Source organism: Calonectris borealis, chromosome 16 (assembly GCF_964195595.1).
Source record: "Calonectris borealis chromosome 16, bCalBor7.hap1.2, whole genome shotgun sequence".
NCBI classification, from domain to species: Eukaryota; Metazoa; Chordata; class Aves; order Procellariiformes; family Procellariidae; genus Calonectris; species Calonectris borealis.
The window spans coordinates 18,946,324-18,963,741 of record NC_134327.1 but is presented as its reverse complement, the minus strand read 5'-3'; the positions used below and the strand labels follow the sequence as shown (position 1 = coordinate 18,963,741).

Below are 17,418 nucleotides of genomic sequence, written 5' to 3'. Positions count from 1 at the left end.
TGCGATGCATGCGACAAGAATCCAGCCAAACCCATCTGTCCTCTCCTTCGCCACCCTCACCTTGATGGTCAAGATGGTTACTATCATCTTTAGTGCCATTTTGTGTTAATTCCCGTGGAATAAATTGGACTCAGGCAAATAACTATTAAGACAGACACCGTCCAACTTCCAGTGTTCACACAGGTCTCGGGGTTTCGAACACTGAAAACTGGCTTTGTCCCATTGCGGTTATGCATCTTGATAAACCTCCGAAGAAACACAGGGAGGAAAAATTATGGGGCTTTAAGGCTGTTAAATGTCACTGGTGTGTTTCTGTGTCTCCTAACAAGTTTTTTCTTCCCTCTCCCTCTTTTAAAGGACCTGAGCTGGGGAATCTCTTGTTCAAGCCATACCCTTCTCAGTCTGACTTTTGTGGGATTGCTGCTTTGCTTTGCAAACCAGAATTCCCCGAAGAAGTGTGCCTGCCTCTTCCAGTGCCTCTTCCAGTGCCTCTTCCAGTGCCTCTGCCAGTCAGCATCCAGGTCGGAAGCCTTGTGTTGCTGTCCTGCAACAGCCAAGTGGTGGCAGCTTCCTTCTGTGCTCTCGTTGTGGCTGTGAAAAGGACAGGCCCCTCTCCTCTAAGTCTGAACTGAAACAAAAATCCCAGCCTTCATCATGGGAGACATCTGGCTGGTTGGATTGATGGTACTTGTGTACGTCTGGTTTCCCAAGGTTGCTGCTCAGAATCTCATAAAAAACCCCAGGGACCAGAAAACAGAGTATACCCTCTTGATTAATGAAGTCAATGCTGACAGCCCAGGAGAGGACACTTCGGAGTTTGTGGAGCTCTATCACACCAGCGGTCAAACAGCCCGCTTGGATGGCTACTATCTGGTCTTCTACAATGGCAATGGAAACCGAGCCTACAAAGTTTTGAACCTCCAGGGCAGAGTTACAAACAGCCAAGGGCTCTTTCTCGTTGGCTCCTCTTCTGTGAACCCTGCTATAGTAATTCCTAAGAACACTATCCAGAATGGCCCTGACGCGATTGCTCTCTACTATGGAAAAGGGAACTATAAGGAGGGCATGAGCGTCACAAGTTATGGTCTAGTAGATGCCTTGGTCCATAAGACTAAGAAGACGGACAGAGCAGATACGCTGCTCAGGGTACTGACCCCTGGCAGAGATGCTTTCCTGGAGGACTCCACCTTCAGGACCACGGATGAGTCAATAGAAAGGTGCCGTGGGGCAGATTCTCAGTGGATCTTCCAAGTGGCCCTGCCCACCCCTGGCACAGACAACCACTGCATCCTAACTTCTCAGCTGAATGCATCTGCTGTCCTGATCAGCGAGGTCCTTGCTGCCTCGTCTTCTGAAGAGTTTGAGTTCATAGAGCTTCAGGGTCCCCACTCCACCGTGCTGAGGGACATTGTTCTGGTGTTGATTGATGGTCGGACCAAAGACATTTATTTCACCATGGACGTTTACGGCAAAACCTCACTGGATGGGCTACTTCTGATCGGTCCAGCACAAGGCAAAACCCCAGGTAAGGACTGCATTTTGGTAAGTACCTCAGAGCTGGGGGAGCGATCAGCCAAGTTTGGGGCTGGAGGATGCTGTCGTTTTTTATTGTCGTTTTGCATTCTGAGAGATCAGTGGAAATGTGACTCAGAACTCAGTGGCAGATAAAAAAGCAAATCAAATGTTAGAAATTATTGGAAAATGAATTATATAACGCAAATTAAATATTAGAAATTATTAGGAGAAAAGGAAAGAATGGAGGCCATCTTTTACGCCACTGTATAAATTAATGGTTTGCTTGTATCTTTAATTGTGTCTTGTGTGGTACAATACCTTAATCTCAGAAAGGACATATTGGAATTGGAGACATTCAGAGAAGGTCCGCTAGAATGGATAGTGCTCTGGAAGTGCTTCCACAGAAGAAATAACTAAGTATGTCTAGAAAAGGTATCGCTTAGGAGGGCCCTGATAGAGGTTTCAGAAATGTGAGTAGCCTGAAGAAAGTGGACAGGGATCGATTGCTTACTCTTTCTCCTGGTACAAGAATTAAAGGGCATCAAAAAAAGGTAGAAAGAGGTGGTTTCAGGACAAACAAGTGGAGGTGGTATGTCTCGCAGCAGTGGTAGACCTGCAGAGCTCCGGGTGAGGGACCTCGTGGAGGTCAGAAGCCCACGTGTGCCTTTGCTGCTCGGGAGGACACGGTTCTGCTCCCAGCCCTGTGGCCATCCTGCCGCGAGACCCTGGCTGCGCCACGTCTCCTTGAAGTGTCCCCCTTCTCTATGTGTCACTTGGTGGTCATTCGCAGCAGATACATACTCTCTTCTCGAAAGAGAACAAGGGCTTTTCTTCCATTGCGCCATCTGCAAATGTAGGTCACAGTATCGGCTGTGCGAAGCTGCGATCTAAACTTCCTCCCAACGTTCAAAATTTCTTCCAGGCCACCAGAGGAGGAAGAAATATCTTGTTATTTTGAGCACCTCAAAAGAAGATTTTGGCAGCTGGAGACACTGACTCTGCAGATGTCTTGTGTAATTCACTGACTCATCATTTCTGAGTCGGGGAGTATATTTATCCCTTACAAAGCTGGTTCCAATAAAAATGAAAATACTTTTGCAACTACAACTTTTTTTTTAAAGCAGTTGAGTTCTTTTTTACAATTCAAACTGCTCCAAATACTCTCTTGCCACAAGTAGAAGAGCTGATTGTCCACTTGAGCTCTGCTTTTCTCACCAGGAAAGGCTCTGCTCTTCCCTTTGGATGGGCTGGGGCTGTTAGCAGTCAACAGCTAAGGGCGTTCGAAGAAAGCGACGTGAAAGCACAACCAGCTTGCAGACTAAGCAGGAAATTTCTAAGGGTTATGTTTAACTGTTCCTCAAGGCTCACTCAAGTCAAGAAGGTGACCGGAGATATGCCTTGGCATTTTTTTCTAATGAGGCTTTGTCAAGATGTCTCAAGCATACTGCACACACATTTTTGTGGAAAGTTTTCCCCCAAAAAACACCAATGACACTGTGTGATTACATTTTTAATCATCTTTAAAGGATACTTTCATAGTGACTCCACGCTGAGCACTCTGTGAGAAGCTGACCACTTGATTTAACCTGACTACTTCAGATTTGGGACAGCAGCTCTTAAAATGGCCCTGGCTGTTAGTCCTGTCTTTGTACGGCTTGTCTGCCTATCACTGCAGAGAACTTAAAGCTGTGAGAGCACTGGAGCAAAAGTCCTCCCTTGACAGATGCCAGTGTGAAAACTTTCAATTGAATCATAGAATGGTTTGGGTTGGAAGGGACCTTTAAAGATCATCTAGTTCCATCCCCCCTGCTGTGGGCAGGGACATCTTTCACGAGACCATGTTGCTCAAAGCCCTGTCCAACCTGAGCTTGAACACAGCTGGGTTCTTCCACAACTTCTATGGGCAACCTGTTCCAGCATCTCACCACCCTCATCGTAAAACTTTTCTTCCTTATTCTTCTAATCTAGATCTACCCTCTGTCAGTTTAAAACGATTATCCCTCATGCTATCAGTACAGGCTCTGGTAAAAAGTCTGTCCCCATCTTTCTTATAAGCCCCCTTTGAGGGGGGCTGCAAGAAGGTCTCCCCAGAGTCTTCTCTTCTCCAGGCTGAACAACCCCAACTCTCTCAATCTTTCTTCATGGGAGAGGTTCTTCCAGCCCTTGGATCATTTTCATGACCCTCCTCTGGACCCGCTCCAACAGGTCCATGTCTTGCTTGTGCTGGGGACCCCCGAGCTGGACGCAGTACTGCGGGGGGGTCTCACCAGAGCAGAGTAGAGGGGCGGAATCCCCTCCCTCGACCTGCTGGCCACGCTGCTTTTGATGCAGCCCAGGATATGGTTGGCTTTCTGGGCTGCGAGTGCACATTGCCAGCTCATGTCCAATTTTTCATACACCAGTATCCCCAAGTCCTTCTCTGCAGGGCTGCTCTCTACCCATTCATCCCCCAGTCTGTACTGGTACTAGTGATTGCCCTGACCCAGGTGCAGGACCTTGTACTTGGCCTTGCTGGACTTCATGAGGTTCACACGGGCCCACTCCTCCAACTTGTCAAAGTCCCTCTGGATGGCACCCCTTCCCTCAAGTGTATCGACTGCATCGCTCCGGTTGGTGTTATCCACAAACTTGTTGAGGGTGCACTCACTGCCTATGTCATTAACGAAGATATTGAACCATATCGGTCCCAATATGGACCCCTGAGGGACACCACTTGTTACTGATTTCCCTTTGGGCATAGATCTGTTGACTGCAACTCTTCGGATGCGTCCATCCAGCCAATTCCTTATCCGTTGAATAGTCCATCCATCAAACCCGTATCTCTTCAATTTAGAGACAGGGATGTTTTGTGGAACCGTGTCAAAGGCCTTGCAGAAGTCAAGATAAATGACATCAGTTGCTCTTCCCGTATCCTCCAACTCATTCACTCCATCGTAGAAGGCCACCAGATTAGGCAGCCAGGGGAAGAACTGTCCCTGGGCAGGGGTGCGTCAGGGCTAAGGCACTTAGCGTGTGTGTGCACATCCTCTTAGTGTGCAGGTGCCCTGGTGGCCCTACTACTTCTGAAGGAGTAACTGTTTCTCCTCAGCCCTCTGCCTCTCATGTGGTTCCTCCTTCAATGTTTGTTCCCTGGAGCCATTCACACAGGGAGAAGTACTGAAATATCAGCAGTCTGCTGCTTTTTAATAGCCTCAGCAGTTCCTGCTGGGTGCTGGGGAAATAGCTTGTGAAGGAAATTGGGAAGCTCATGAAACTGGGAAGCTCCACCAAACCTCAATCTTAATTCTGTGTGCTGGTATCTTGGACCTTTGCTGAATGTGTGTGTGTGTGTATGCATAGACTGTTTGTGTTTGTAAAAACCATCGACTTCAATGCTAGAATAAAATGCAAATTCTTAAATATTTTTGTGTACTATTAAAGTCGCTGCCATCTGAAAGGTTAGTGGATTTTGCAGATCTCTTTTAGAATTAAAAATTGACTTTACTGTAGACAAATTCACATCAGCACTTGCTTTCCAGTTCCCCCGCTTACACGTAAATCAGCTTCTCTGTTCACAGAACCCAAAGAGCAGGACAAACTCTGCTCAGATTTCCCCCTTCAGCCCCCCCACGCTGTGGATCCGGCCACGAATGGGGAGATTCAGGCTGAGCGAACATGAGACGTGTTAGTGAGCAGAAAGGTGGGGCAGTGGATGCCAAATCTGCAATAACCAAGCAACCCCAGCCACTTTCTGGTTCCTGTGTTCTGCTCTCCAGGACCGAAGAGATGCTGGTTTCCTACATAGGAGGTATCGCTCATGTGTTGCTTACTTGCCATCGTTGTTCCTTTCCTTGCTGGTGTCCAGTGGATCTGCCGTTCCCGGAGAACACCACCCGTCCTGTCCTCAGAGGTGGCCCCAATGCCATTGCCCTCTACAGAGGCAACACCAGCAGTTTTGTCCCGGGGAAGGCGCTGACGGTGACCGGCCTGTTGGATGCCTTCGTGTACACGAGCAGCGAGAAACCGAACCCCGAGCTGTTGGAGACCCTGACCCCTGGCAGACCTGCCTACGAGGCAAAGCGGTGAGAGTCTGGGCAGGGCTGGGAGGAGAGCTTGGCACCAGAGTCACCCTTGCCTGCTGTCCCGAACCCCGGTCAGGACTGGAAGACAAGTGCCACCTCCAGACCGGGGTCTCCTCGTGGCGGTATTGAGTCCCGGACTTTTTCCACTGCCTGGTCTGAGTTTGTAGGTGTCCCCCTCTCTGCAGCAGCCCTGGTGCAGCTGTACAGTTGCAGAATAAAGCACTTGAGGAGGAATTTTCTGACCAAATGATTGCTGGTTATTATTTGATACTTTTAATTATTTACTATTTATAATTTATAAAAGTGTAAAAGCCAAGATCGTACATTTTCCAGTACCACTTTCAACAAGAAAAGGTTTTTCTTAGTTTCAGGATGGAATTTTAGGTCAAAATGAGGGTGGGGGAGGGACTTAGTATTCCTCCTGACCCAGGAGGAGATCCCTGCCCTGCTTCACCCAAACCAAGGACTGGAAGTTGGGTTACTGTTCATTCTGGGTTGAGCCACTTTCTTTTTGGTTTTTGGGTTTCTTTTTGTCTTTGGGGGTTAAGGGAAGTGTTAGTAAGCTCAGACTTTTGCGAGACATGAGAACTGTTTCCCTCACATTTTAGGCCTGCTCTCCTAATGGGAGAAAGAGGGCGACAGATTAGGTAAAGGACAGTGGAGCAGGTGGAGGAGCAGAGGCAGCGAGGTGCCATGCACGTGAAGATGGGGTGGTGGGGTGTGCAGAACCAGGCAATAAGCAAAAAAATCTGGGCAAGCTCTTTGTGGTTTTGACAGCAGAACACCAGACTTGACCTCTGTGTGCAACTGTCAACCAAATACCCATGTCCTGGCTCTGTAGCTGGAGGACATTCACCCTCTCTCGATGGGCCTCTGAAAAGACCATTTGAGACTACAGTGGAGTCAACTGCTTCAGGAAAGGGTGTCGTTTACTGCCATGACAGGGTCACCACTTATTCACAGCATGTTCCTATTCCTTCCTTTGCTCGTCTTCCTCCCACTTGTGAAACAAAACCTGCACTTGTCCCGAAAGGAGGTGGTCTCCTTCCCTCAGGAGCTCTGAGCGGCTCTGCTCTGTGCAGCTCCTCACAGTGGGGCTTCATAGAATCTTAGAATAGTTTGTGTTGGAAGGAACCTTTAAAGGTCATCCAGTCCAATGCCCAATCATGCTCTTCGCCTTTGAGTTGAGGGCTCTTGCTCAAGCATTTCATCTTCAGGTGCTGCCTTTCCAGTTTCTCTAGCTACACCCTACCATTCTTCCCAGTGGTCCCAGGCTGAGCCCGAGTGTGTCTGTACTATCTTGCCTGACTTCAGATCAGTCAAAAAAGTGGCCAGTGCTAGAAGAGAAAGGGTTGGATGAAGCCCGTGCTCTTCTCTCTCAAGATTTAGTGAGTTCTTGGGCTTTTTTTTGAGACAAAGAGATACTGATGAGGACGGGGTAGCTCTCCAACCCTTGTGAAGCAAGAAGACTCTAAGTGCACGGTTCCACCCTCTGGTGCAGGCAGGTGTGAGTGGTTGGTGAAGAGGACTCAGGTCTCTGGCTGGCAGGTCATGTTTTCTTTCATTCATGTCTGTCTCTTGCAGGCACCAGCTGGGAGATGTGTCCATGAGCCAGTGCAACTGCTGCTCTGTGACCCGGGACTCGTTGTCCTACGTCCTCGGCAGGCCCACCCCTGGCAAGTTCAATGATTGCCCCAGCAAACGGTTCAGCCAGACTCTCTCCTTCTGCCTTCATGTAGCAGGTGGGTGTTAGTTATTTCTGCTCCTGTAGGGAGGACCTCCTAAGGACAAGAGCACATGCCCAAAGCCAGAGCTGTCCAGGAAGACCATCCAGGATCGTGCTGGGTTGTGTGAATGTAACGCCAAAGGAAACACAACTACGACATCTGACAATTTTCTGCAATATTTTTCTTTATGGCAACCCATGCCAATCTGAGCTTCTCCAGTCTTCATTCCCACACCCAACTGCTCGGGGTGAAGTGAAGCCTTTTTGGGCCCTCTGAGTGATAAGCAGGGGCTGAGCTGCATCCATCCCAGAATGAGCTGGATCCCATGACCGAGGTTGCACTGGCTGGATAACGGTTGGCTTTTTGTTTCCTAGATTGCCAGGAGTGGCTCCTGAAGTCGGAAGAGATCCTGATGACTCTGGTCCAGGCCCTGGATGGATCCTGCAGCTGTGGAGTCTCTGCTGCCTACTTCAAAGGTGAGCTGGGCAGGAGCAGGGCAGTCCAGGGACCACCAGTGGTTAATGCCCATTCGCTTCTGATTTTCAGCCCGGTGTTCCCTGTTGCATTGTGTCCTCCTGGCTTGGGTCCCAGCTAATTTGAACTTGGTGCTGGTGACCGAAATGTGGAGTGTTAGGCAGAGCATGGTGCTCTTCTTCCACGTTCCGCAGAGCGCTCTCATCTGCAGCTCCACCAACACACCTCAGTGCTCACCTGCAGACCACCAGCTATTTTGGCCTTGAGCATTTGCAGTCAGACAAATGTGGCAGCAGGGCTGACATCTCGAGTAGGAGTTTGTTGCCTGCTTGACCTTGTGATCCGTATGAACTAAGCCAAGCTGCAGCAGAAATGCCAGTGGCCTTGCTGGTCTGTGTTGCTTTTCTGGTGTCCCTACCGGCTTAGCGCGCGAGCGTGATGAGCACGTGCAGACACGTGAAGAGAAGAGCCGTGACTCTGCAGCCTGCACTGTCAGCAGCTTATGCTTAGCTTATGTTTAGACACCCTAAGAGACCCTTCTGTTCGCTGTTGGGACTGCAAGGACTACAAAAGGGTGAGGGCAGTATCTGGGTGTGCTGTGTGACTTTGTCCCAGGATGCACAGGCGGAGCTCACAGCGTGCGGGTGGTCTGAGCTGCAGTCAGTCTGACGGGAGGGCAGTGGTGGTAGGGCTGAGCTGGTGAGCTCTGTGTCTCTCCAGGAGAAAGCGAGTCTTTGGCGGCATGGGGAAACTGAGGCAGTTCTCTGCTTGCCTCTGCAGAGCCACAGGCAGCCTGCCAGGACCTGGGGCTTGTGTTCACCACTCTGCTGACCGCTAAGTCAGAGGACCAGCTGAGCAGCCTGCTGCTAGCCTTCAAGACCTTCCTAGAGACGCCCAGACTTGTGAGTTTTGACAGAAGGAACATCACAGCAGAAAGCTCCTGCTTCAAGGATATTAATGTGCCAGACTTGCCTCCAGGTACCAGTCATCACTCCTGCAGGCTGTGGGATACGATGTGTTTGAGGGTGGACACGTGGGTCTCGCGCTCCTGGAGGAGGGAGGTGTCCCTCCCTCCATTTCCCCAACTCTGGCAAAGATCCCTTCCAACTCCATCGCTTCCAGTTACTGGAGCCCATATTGCTCGTTATCTGGAATAACAGCAAGCTCTGTTGTTACAGCTGGTATTACCCAGAGTATTGCCAGGGCTCTTCTGAGGAGTATGGAGCACTCAGATGATAAAAATCTGAGCCACTGTCCTCAGTCCTCTGCTGAATTTGGTCTCACCCCAGCAAAATAGTGTGCAATGTTGCGTTGTTTCCCTGGGGCTCTGTGCTTAGGCCCGTATTTGTGACATGTTTGCTTTCCAAGGTGTCCCATCAGAGGTACCAGAAGGGACTCAAGAACCTTCTGTGCAAGTGGCCAAGCTACTCATCAACGAGGTGAACCCAGACAACCCAGGGGGAGGAGAGGATGCAGAGTACATCGAACTCTTCTACACTGGACGGAGACGCTTTGACCTCCAGGGATACTGGTTGGTCCTCTACAACGGTAAAAATAGCCGGGCCTACCGGGTGTTGGACCTGTCTGGACACCACACAGATGAGCTGGGTTACTTCTTGGTGGGGAGCAGCGCTGTGAGCCCAGCACCCATGATCAGGCTGCCCCCCAACACCATCCAGAACGGGGCAGATGCTGTGGCTCTCTACCACAGCAACACCTCCCTCTACGCAGTGAACATGGCTGTGACTGCCGAGGGGCTGGTGGACGCTGTGGTGTACACGTCCCGAATGCCAGAGAAGGCAGACCAGCTGGTCAAAGTGCTGGTACCAGGGCAGAGCATCCTGTACGAAAACGATTCTCACAGCACCGAGGATGAGTCTCTGAGCCGCTGCCACAGCCTGAGCGCAAAACTCCAGAGCAGCTTCCAGGTGGGTCGATGGCAGATGTCTGTTCTCCACCCATAGCCACTGGGAGGGCAGAGGTCGTGTTTCAGTATGTCCTTTGTGGGGGAGAGCGGGGCCTTCCAGTGAGCCACATCTACCTCCTGCCGTCTGCCGATGCTCTCACCAGCCCCCCCTGCCTGTTCACCTGCCTGTTGTGGCCAGGTAGCTGCTCCCTGCCCTCTGCAGCGTGGCTCAGAACCAGGAGATCCCTGAAGACAGCTCACATGCCACCGACCCCAAAACCAGGGAGTCTGCTTTTGGGCAGCATCTTGGACTCTCAAGTTACTCTGAGCCAGATGTGGAGCCACCTCTTCACCCCCCTTGTTGTTGCCACCTGCGGGAGGTGTGGTACAGCACCTCACGTCCCTGAATCCCAGCTTCCTGCGGGGCCGATGTGTGAAGGACGTGCTTCGATCACTGGTGTGATTGATTTCTGTTAATTCGTCTGAACTGTTCCTTTTTATTTCAAAATGCCTGGTTTCAGACAGTCCCCCTGAAGGAACGTGACACAGTATGTACGCTTCTCCTGCACAAAGCTGGGTAAGGGAGGGCTTTGCGGCTCCCCTGCCGATCCTGCTGGGAGCAGCCCAGCACAGAGGTGGGCTCAGGTCCAAAACTGGGGCAATAAAACTGCTCTAGAAGCAGAAGAAGTCTGCTGGCAGGAGGGAGGTGCGTTTGCAGTGGGAGAGAACCACGAGGAAGCAATGCCGTGGACTGGAGACACAAGTGTAGAAGTGCTCCCGACAGTAAAAGAGAATTGTTCCTGGTCCCGAGGGTGGGAGCGAAGGCAGTGATGGGGATGCGTGGTGATGGGACCCCGCAGTCAGGACAACCCGTGAAGAGATGGTGGGAGTGAGGAGCAGCTGGTGTGAGGCAGAACCACCGTGTCCTTTTCAGGCCTCACCAGGGAGCTGTGGGAGGCACGAACAAGCAGTAACACCATGAGCAGCTGTCACTCCACCTGGAGAAATGGGAGCAGCAGTGGTGGCAGCAGCTTTTGTGTCTCCCCGCAGGTGACCACGGTGACGCCACTGGGGGAGAACTTCTGCAGCAGCTCCTCGGCGCTGGCCGCTCCTGCCGTCCGCATCAGTGAGCTGTGCCTGGCTGGTGGCACTACCCCCTTCCGCTTCGTTGAGCTGGAGGGGAAGCCTGGCACCAGCCTGGGAGGGCTCAGCCTGGTCTTCTTCTCGGGGAAGGAGGGCAAGGCGCATGCCAGCGTCCCACTGAGAGGCACCGTTGGAGCCACGGGGCTGTTCGTGTTTGCACTGGACGGAGGGCACGGGCACGGTGAGGCTGATGGCATGGACCTGGCGTGTGTTCTGTCTTCAAACAAACGGGCAGGTAGTTGAGCGACTTTGAGGAAAGGGATGGAGGAGGGTGCATGGCGTGGGGAACAACTCTTCCTTGCCTTTCCTGTCCTTTATTCCTGTTTTTTCTCTTTGTTCTGCCTGGGCTGTTCCATCACACTCCAGCTGAGAAGGTGCTTAATCCTTCTCCATGCCCCTGCTGAGCTCCCTGTGCGGGGCAGAGGAACTGGAAGGACTGAAAGCTCCTCCTGCCGGTACCAAGACAAGGGGGCTTTCAGGAGAAGCAGGGTCCACCAGGGCTGTCGGGTCGTTCACTGGTGCCGTGTTCACTGATGCTCACTGAGCCCTGCAGTGCTGCTGCCTCCTCCTGGTCCCCAGGTGGTGTTTCCTCAGCACTTTCGTTTATCTTGATTTATTTCTTGTTCACCTTAAATTCTGTCTGGACTGCATGAAGAGGACTCTGTATCTCAGAGGAACCTTGATCTTTTTGGAAACCTGTGTTCACAGCAAGCAGTCGCTTCTTTACGTCTTTACTTGGCCTCGGTCACCGCCATTATTTTGTCTTCTGTTTCTGTTCTTGGAGTTCTCCTCGTTACCAGCTTGTCCCGTCAGGCTCAAGGCTCAGCCTAACACTATCTAGATGTTCACCCCACTTATTCCCCTGGCATTTCCAGATGGCACAAACCTGACTTTCAAGGACATCTCTGCTGCTAGTGAAGGCTCCAGCGCTATTGCTGTGTACAGCACCAGCTTGATTCCTGGTGGCACAAAGGCAACATCAGAGAACTTGGTGGATGCCTTGGTTTACACGTGTGAGCCCAGCCCAGCTGGAGGACACTTGGACTTCCTTGGACCATCTTACGCTGTGTCCTGCAAGGATGACAGGTGAGGTCACTTCTCTGGGAAAATGTCTTTGGGTTCCCCGCACCCAGAGCCTCCAGCTGGCATGTCGCTGAACTTGCTGCCTTGTCCTGCGTCCTGTGCGGCTGAATGCATTCCCCGGCGCTGTGATGAAAAACAGAGAGGTGGGTAGCACATTGCAATGGAAGATGTTTCCCCGCCCTCGGCGTAGGGAATTGAACTTTGTTCCTCCACTGCTGACTTAACTTGTTTCCCCCAAGGGATATTTCTGGCATCACGTGAAGGAATGCAGCCTTTACACACAGCAGCTGTATATGCTTTTTTGCCAAACTTTTTCTTTAAAAAAAAACCAAACCAAACAAAAAAGGATATCCTTGTGAGCAGCAGAACAAAGCAAAACCCACATCCCTTTCGCTCCTAGGTGGACTCAACACAAATAGGGCTGAGCCTTGGTCTTGGTGGGAATGCTAGCAGAGTTCATCCTGTCCACGTGATCACCTCTGTTAATTAAATCTGTCCTCCTCAAGTCCTCTGCTCCCCTGTCCCATCTGGTGTGACAGGAGGTTCTGCGTTCGTAGCCTCCCCTATGAGCATGCGTGCACAGAGCGCAGCCCCACGTGCGTGGTTTTCCAGGGAAACCGAGATCTCCGGCTTCTGGCTGGCTGGGACATCGTGCTGAAACCTCGCCGGGGTGGGTATTCACAAGTCAGGGCAGCAGTTTAGTGGGAGAGCTTACGTGGGCTGACACCAGGCAGCCTCTGCCGGTCCGGCCCTGAATGACTGCATCCAGAAAAGCTGGTTCCTCACACCGTGACCAAGTTTCTAAGCCCTGGTGTGGGGAGGGAAGCAATAGGTTAGTGAAATGCAGGGGCAGATATTGTGTAGCTTGGAAAACTCCTTGTCCTGGAGGACAAACTCTTAATTTTGGGAGGCTGGCTGTAACGAGGCAGCAATCTTACTCCTACAGAAGCCAGTCAGCCCAAATAGCTTTGCTCTGGCCAAGCCCAGGTCTTCTCCAAGTGGTAGAGTTGGCTGGACCCATCTCTGTGATCACTCTGCGAAAGCTGGTTCCAGCTCTCCATCATCCCCAGCAGCATCAGGAACTGGGGCCCGGGAGGGATTTGCGGTTGGAGGTGGGAAGAAAGGTGCATGACGGGTTGGTGAGCTCTGACTCCTCTTCTGGGGACAGGCCCGTGTCCCTGAGCCGCTGTGCCTGTGGCAATGCCAGCACAGAGCTGCAGTTTGCCGTCTCGGACCCTACCCCTGGTCTGCAGAACAGCTGTCCCCAGGACGCCTTCGCGGTGGATCTCCACCTCTGCCTCCTGACACCCAGTGAGTGGAGCTGGGTGCCCCCACCGGTGCGGAGTGGGAGGGCTGGGCTGGGGGGGACGGGAGGCTGACCCCAACTTCCCATGGCGTGGGAGGGGAGGGGATGCTGGCGGGGTCCTGCTGCCTCCCAGTCGTGAAAGGGGAGGTGCTAGGGGAGAGCTGGTACAGACCCCCGTGTGTTGATGTGACGCTGCCATCCCAAGAGGGCGGCCTCGCTCACGGCTTCAGCGTGTGCTTGTGTGAAGGTGGCCACGTACTGCGAGACGTCTCTGCTCAGGCAGGGCTCAGCCCCGCTCTCGGGATTTTTTTCTGCAGCGTTAGATTTGCAGCAATGGCAGGAAAGCCCCCCCAGAGCTCTCGTGATGGCGGGGGCACGGTCAGGGAAACTGCCAGCAAGCCCTCCCGTCTCAGCCCATCCAGGAGCAAAGCGGTGTGGCTCAGTCCTGACTTTGGAGCCAGCAGGCAGAAGTGCAGTGGGGTCTCCAGCCCCTGCAAAGGCCAGGCTTGGATCAGCTTGGGGCAGTCAAGACCTGGGTAAAATGAAACGGAGGTTCCTCCTCCAGCCTCCTGAGAGGGGCAGGCAGTGGACCTCTCCCTCCTCTCCCAGCACAAGAGACCACTCTGTACTGGCCCGTGTGGTGGGACGTGTGGGACATGCCTCTTCCCCGCTCCCCAGGGAGGCTGGTGAAGGAGCAGAGCTGGCGTACGTGGTGGTAGAAGGCCAGAAGTGAAGACTCACCCTGCAGGAGAGGGGCAGAGGAGGATGGGATGCAGAGGAGGGTGGGATGCAGGCTCTGGAGGAGCTTTGCTCCTGAGCTCAGGCATGAAGCCAAGTGTTTTGGAAGGGGCACGCAGCTGGGAGCTTATTAACAGCCCTGAGCTGCAGCCAGAAAACCACATCTCCTTTTCCTCTAGACTGTTCCACGTGGACCCTGCACCACAGGAGGATGCTGGAAAGCTTGGGAAGGGCCTTGGTGAGCTCCCTCGAGGAGAAGTGCTCCTGCGGCGTCTCTGAGCTCTACCTGCAAGGTTGGTGCCCCGCTCCACTCGCCCGGTTTGCAGTGCCCTCCTAGCTCACCCGTCCACAGCTGCTCGTCATCAGGATGGTCCCTTCTCAAGCCAAACTTGCAGGCTTGCACTCGCGTGAGGGGAACCGCAGGAGCCGTGGTGGGTACAAGGGATTTCAGCGAGGAGAGCAGGAGAGAGCCTGGCACGGGCTGCTTACTAGAGGAAAGGCAAGCTAGAGGGACCGTGAGGAATGGGAGTCTCTGATGATGCCTTTGGATGTTTGCCAGACAAACTGAATATCCTAAATCTGCGAAGCAAAAAACCGTTTGCACTCCAGAGGACTCTGGTTCTCAACTCTTTCTCTACCAGACTCCTTCAGTGTCCTATACTTATTCTAAGTACCAGGACCAAAAAGTCACTTCTGGAAGTCTTAGGGACCTACGGCTTTTGAGGGATGGAAGGAAATGTTTCCTATTTTTGGCTGGTTTTGTAAGGAAATGAAGGCTTCGCAGCCATACTTTGTCTCTCTCGCCCAAACACCTTTTTGATCCTTTGAACAGTTTCAGACAACTCTCACCAATGGGTAGAGGTTGTGAAGTTGCGAAGTGCAGTACAAAGTATTCTGCTGGGTTGGGACGACAAGTCCAAGTCCCTTTTGTCACGGAAAGAAGGGTTGAGCATGTGCGATACAGCATGGAGGCAGGATTTCAGAGGGGTGGGGAGAAGAGGGTGAAGAGCGAGGGAGCAGGAGGGTGTTACTGGAGCAGGGCATGAAGTCACGGGGGCAATGCGTTCCTGAACAGCCGGAGGGTTTCCCACCACCCAAGACCAGCTGTTGTTTCTCCGCAGAGCTGAACCTGACGTGCGTGAGCTCCCTGGTGAAGGTCCAGGGCCAGGTGTGGGCTCGGCAGCCGGAGCAGCAGCGGTCCATTGAGACCTGGCGCCAGGGCTTCCTGGCCAGCCCCCACCCCTTCTCCGTGGACGGGACAGTGCTGAAAACCAGTCCCGAGTGCATTGCCCCAAAAAATGCACCGTCCGTGTTGCACGGTGGTGGTGAGTAGCACAGTGATCTGCTTCCAGCACAGCGAGTGGGGCTGGGGCCAGAGTCAGGCCACGTCTCCATGTGAGAGGGGCAATGGAGGGCAAGCCACCAGGGACCTCTGGTGATGCTTCCCAAACACAGCTGCCTTCTAGAAACTGGTGGGTCATTACAAGACAGGTAACGACAGTCGCTTCCTCCAGTGTGAGGGGATAGTCAGCCCTGTCACGCCAATACCACTGGACGTTTGGGTGTCTAAATCTTCTCGTGAGACTGAGCCCCTTGCTTTTGGAGCTGTTGGGGGCACAGCCCAGAAGCCCTGAAGCGCAATTGCTCGGAGCAGCAGCTGGCACCCAGGCTGGAGCTGGCCAGAGACGGCACGCTGCGGGGGTGCAGCCATGGGGTGGAAGAGTGGCTCTCCAGATCAGGAGGCTGGGACAGCCCAATCTGTTGTGGCCCAGAGAAGTTGTGGGTGCCCCATCATCGGAAGTGTTCAAGGTCAGGTTGGAGAGGGCTTTGAGCAACCTGATCTAGTGAAAGATGTCCCTGCCCGTGGCAGGGGTTGGACTATATGATCTTTAAAGGTTCCTTCCAACCCAACCCAACCCAACCCAACCCAACCCAACCCAACCCATCTGTGACTCTGTGATTCTGTGACTTCCTGGTGGCACCCTGTGCTGGGAAAGGTCATGGCTACAATGTTCTGTCTCTACCTTTGCACCCTCAGCTTCCTTCCAGGGCTGGGAAATCGCCCTGTTTGTCGTGGGATCTCTCCTGCTCATGGTCTTGTTGGTCAGCCTGGCATTTTACTTCATCAAAAGGTGAGAAACCACCTTCCCATCTGCCTTGCATCTCTCACCCTCTCCTTCCCTAGTGCTTCCTCTCTAATCGCTCCGCAGGGACCTGCTCCTTCACTCGGGTGAACACCTACATTCAGATGCTGCATCCAAACACTCCAATTTCTTGCTCCTAATTTTTGCAGCAAAGCCCCTTTGCTTTTGATGTGGCAGACTGCAGGTTCCGCAGGAGGTAAAGATAACCACCAATAAAACCATGGATAGTGCTAGGCACGTCAGTGGGCACCGTGTAGAGGCCATCAATCTTACTTACAACATGCTGTGGTGGGAGAGCAGAAAGCTGAAGGCTCGTGGCATGCAAGGGGCAGTGAGAGATGATGTCTTTGGCCACGGGGAAGAGTTCTTCCTTAGAGTGGGGTGGAAGCAACGGACATTTAGGATTCCCTTGATGGGAAACAGCTTCCACATCATAACATGACACCACTTTAAATAATTACTTGGCATTCCCTAACATCGTCAGCAGGCAAACAGCAGCTTAACACTCAGGCTGTACGTTTGTCTGAAATAAATGTTACAGTGGATGGGTTATTTAACCAGCCCAGGGGATTTATTGCCATGAATTTCTACTGATCTTCTTTCATCATTGGATAGGGGGCTGATATGCAAGTGTTAGAAATGAGGAAAGTTCTTAAAATACCTTTGGGGAATAGAAAACTCAGTTTGTATTTTTTTAAAGGAATTTTAAAAATACCGTAAGTCAGGTTTAGGGAATCTCTTTCAGAAACCAGGGTGGTTTTAAGTTGATGTACATGTGCCAGGTGATGGCAGGTGTTCTGCTCCTGTTTTTCCCAAAAACATTAACAGAGACCTTAGTAAACTCTGTGCCTGCTGAAGGCTTGTCATCCAGCCTCTTCATTTTAAGTGCAAAGCTGAGATGCAGATAAACTGCCTTGTGCAAAAGAGCGGAGCGACTGATCTTGCATTTTTCTTTGTTGCTTTTCAGACATCCCCAAAATTACACCAACATTGAAATGAATGACTGCGGGGAGATTGCAGCAGACTTCTAATGCTCCCGGGCACAGCTGCAGCGACAGGGTCTAACAGCACTGGGGCCAGGCGTGTGTCTCTGTGGGGGGCAGACTGGTTGTCCAGCTCCCCCACCCACTGGGGTTGCTGCAAGGACCTGTAAAATGCCCAGGTGTATATATATACATATATATATGTGTGTGTGTATACAGCTCTGTGTGTGTGTGTGTGTGTATACAAAGATCTGAATTATTTTTACACTCCTAAATTTTTACCTCAGACTAAAGGACTTCAGAGAAACAGGCTGGGGACTTCCTCTTCTAGGCAAAGT

At 52.1% G+C, this 17,418-nt stretch overlaps 1 protein-coding gene across 1 annotated transcript; it reads left to right on the top strand.

The window, feature by feature from the left end:
- Positions 1 to 366: 366 nt before the first annotated feature.
- Positions 367 to 17,170, top strand: LOC142089350 (uncharacterized). The gene is made up of 13 exons (XM_075165737.1): positions 367 to 1,525; positions 5,360 to 5,576; positions 7,161 to 7,318; positions 7,678 to 7,779; positions 8,558 to 8,755; positions 9,146 to 9,705; positions 10,734 to 11,007; positions 11,702 to 11,912; positions 13,078 to 13,220; positions 14,133 to 14,246; positions 15,075 to 15,278; positions 15,992 to 16,085; positions 17,065 to 17,170. The coding sequence occupies exons 1-13, from the start codon at positions 655 to 657 to the stop codon at positions 17,126 to 17,128; spliced, it is 3,210 nt and encodes a 1,069-aa protein (XP_075021838.1). The 5' UTR covers positions 367 to 654; the 3' UTR covers positions 17,129 to 17,170.
- Positions 17,171 to 17,418: the final 248 nt, after the last annotated feature.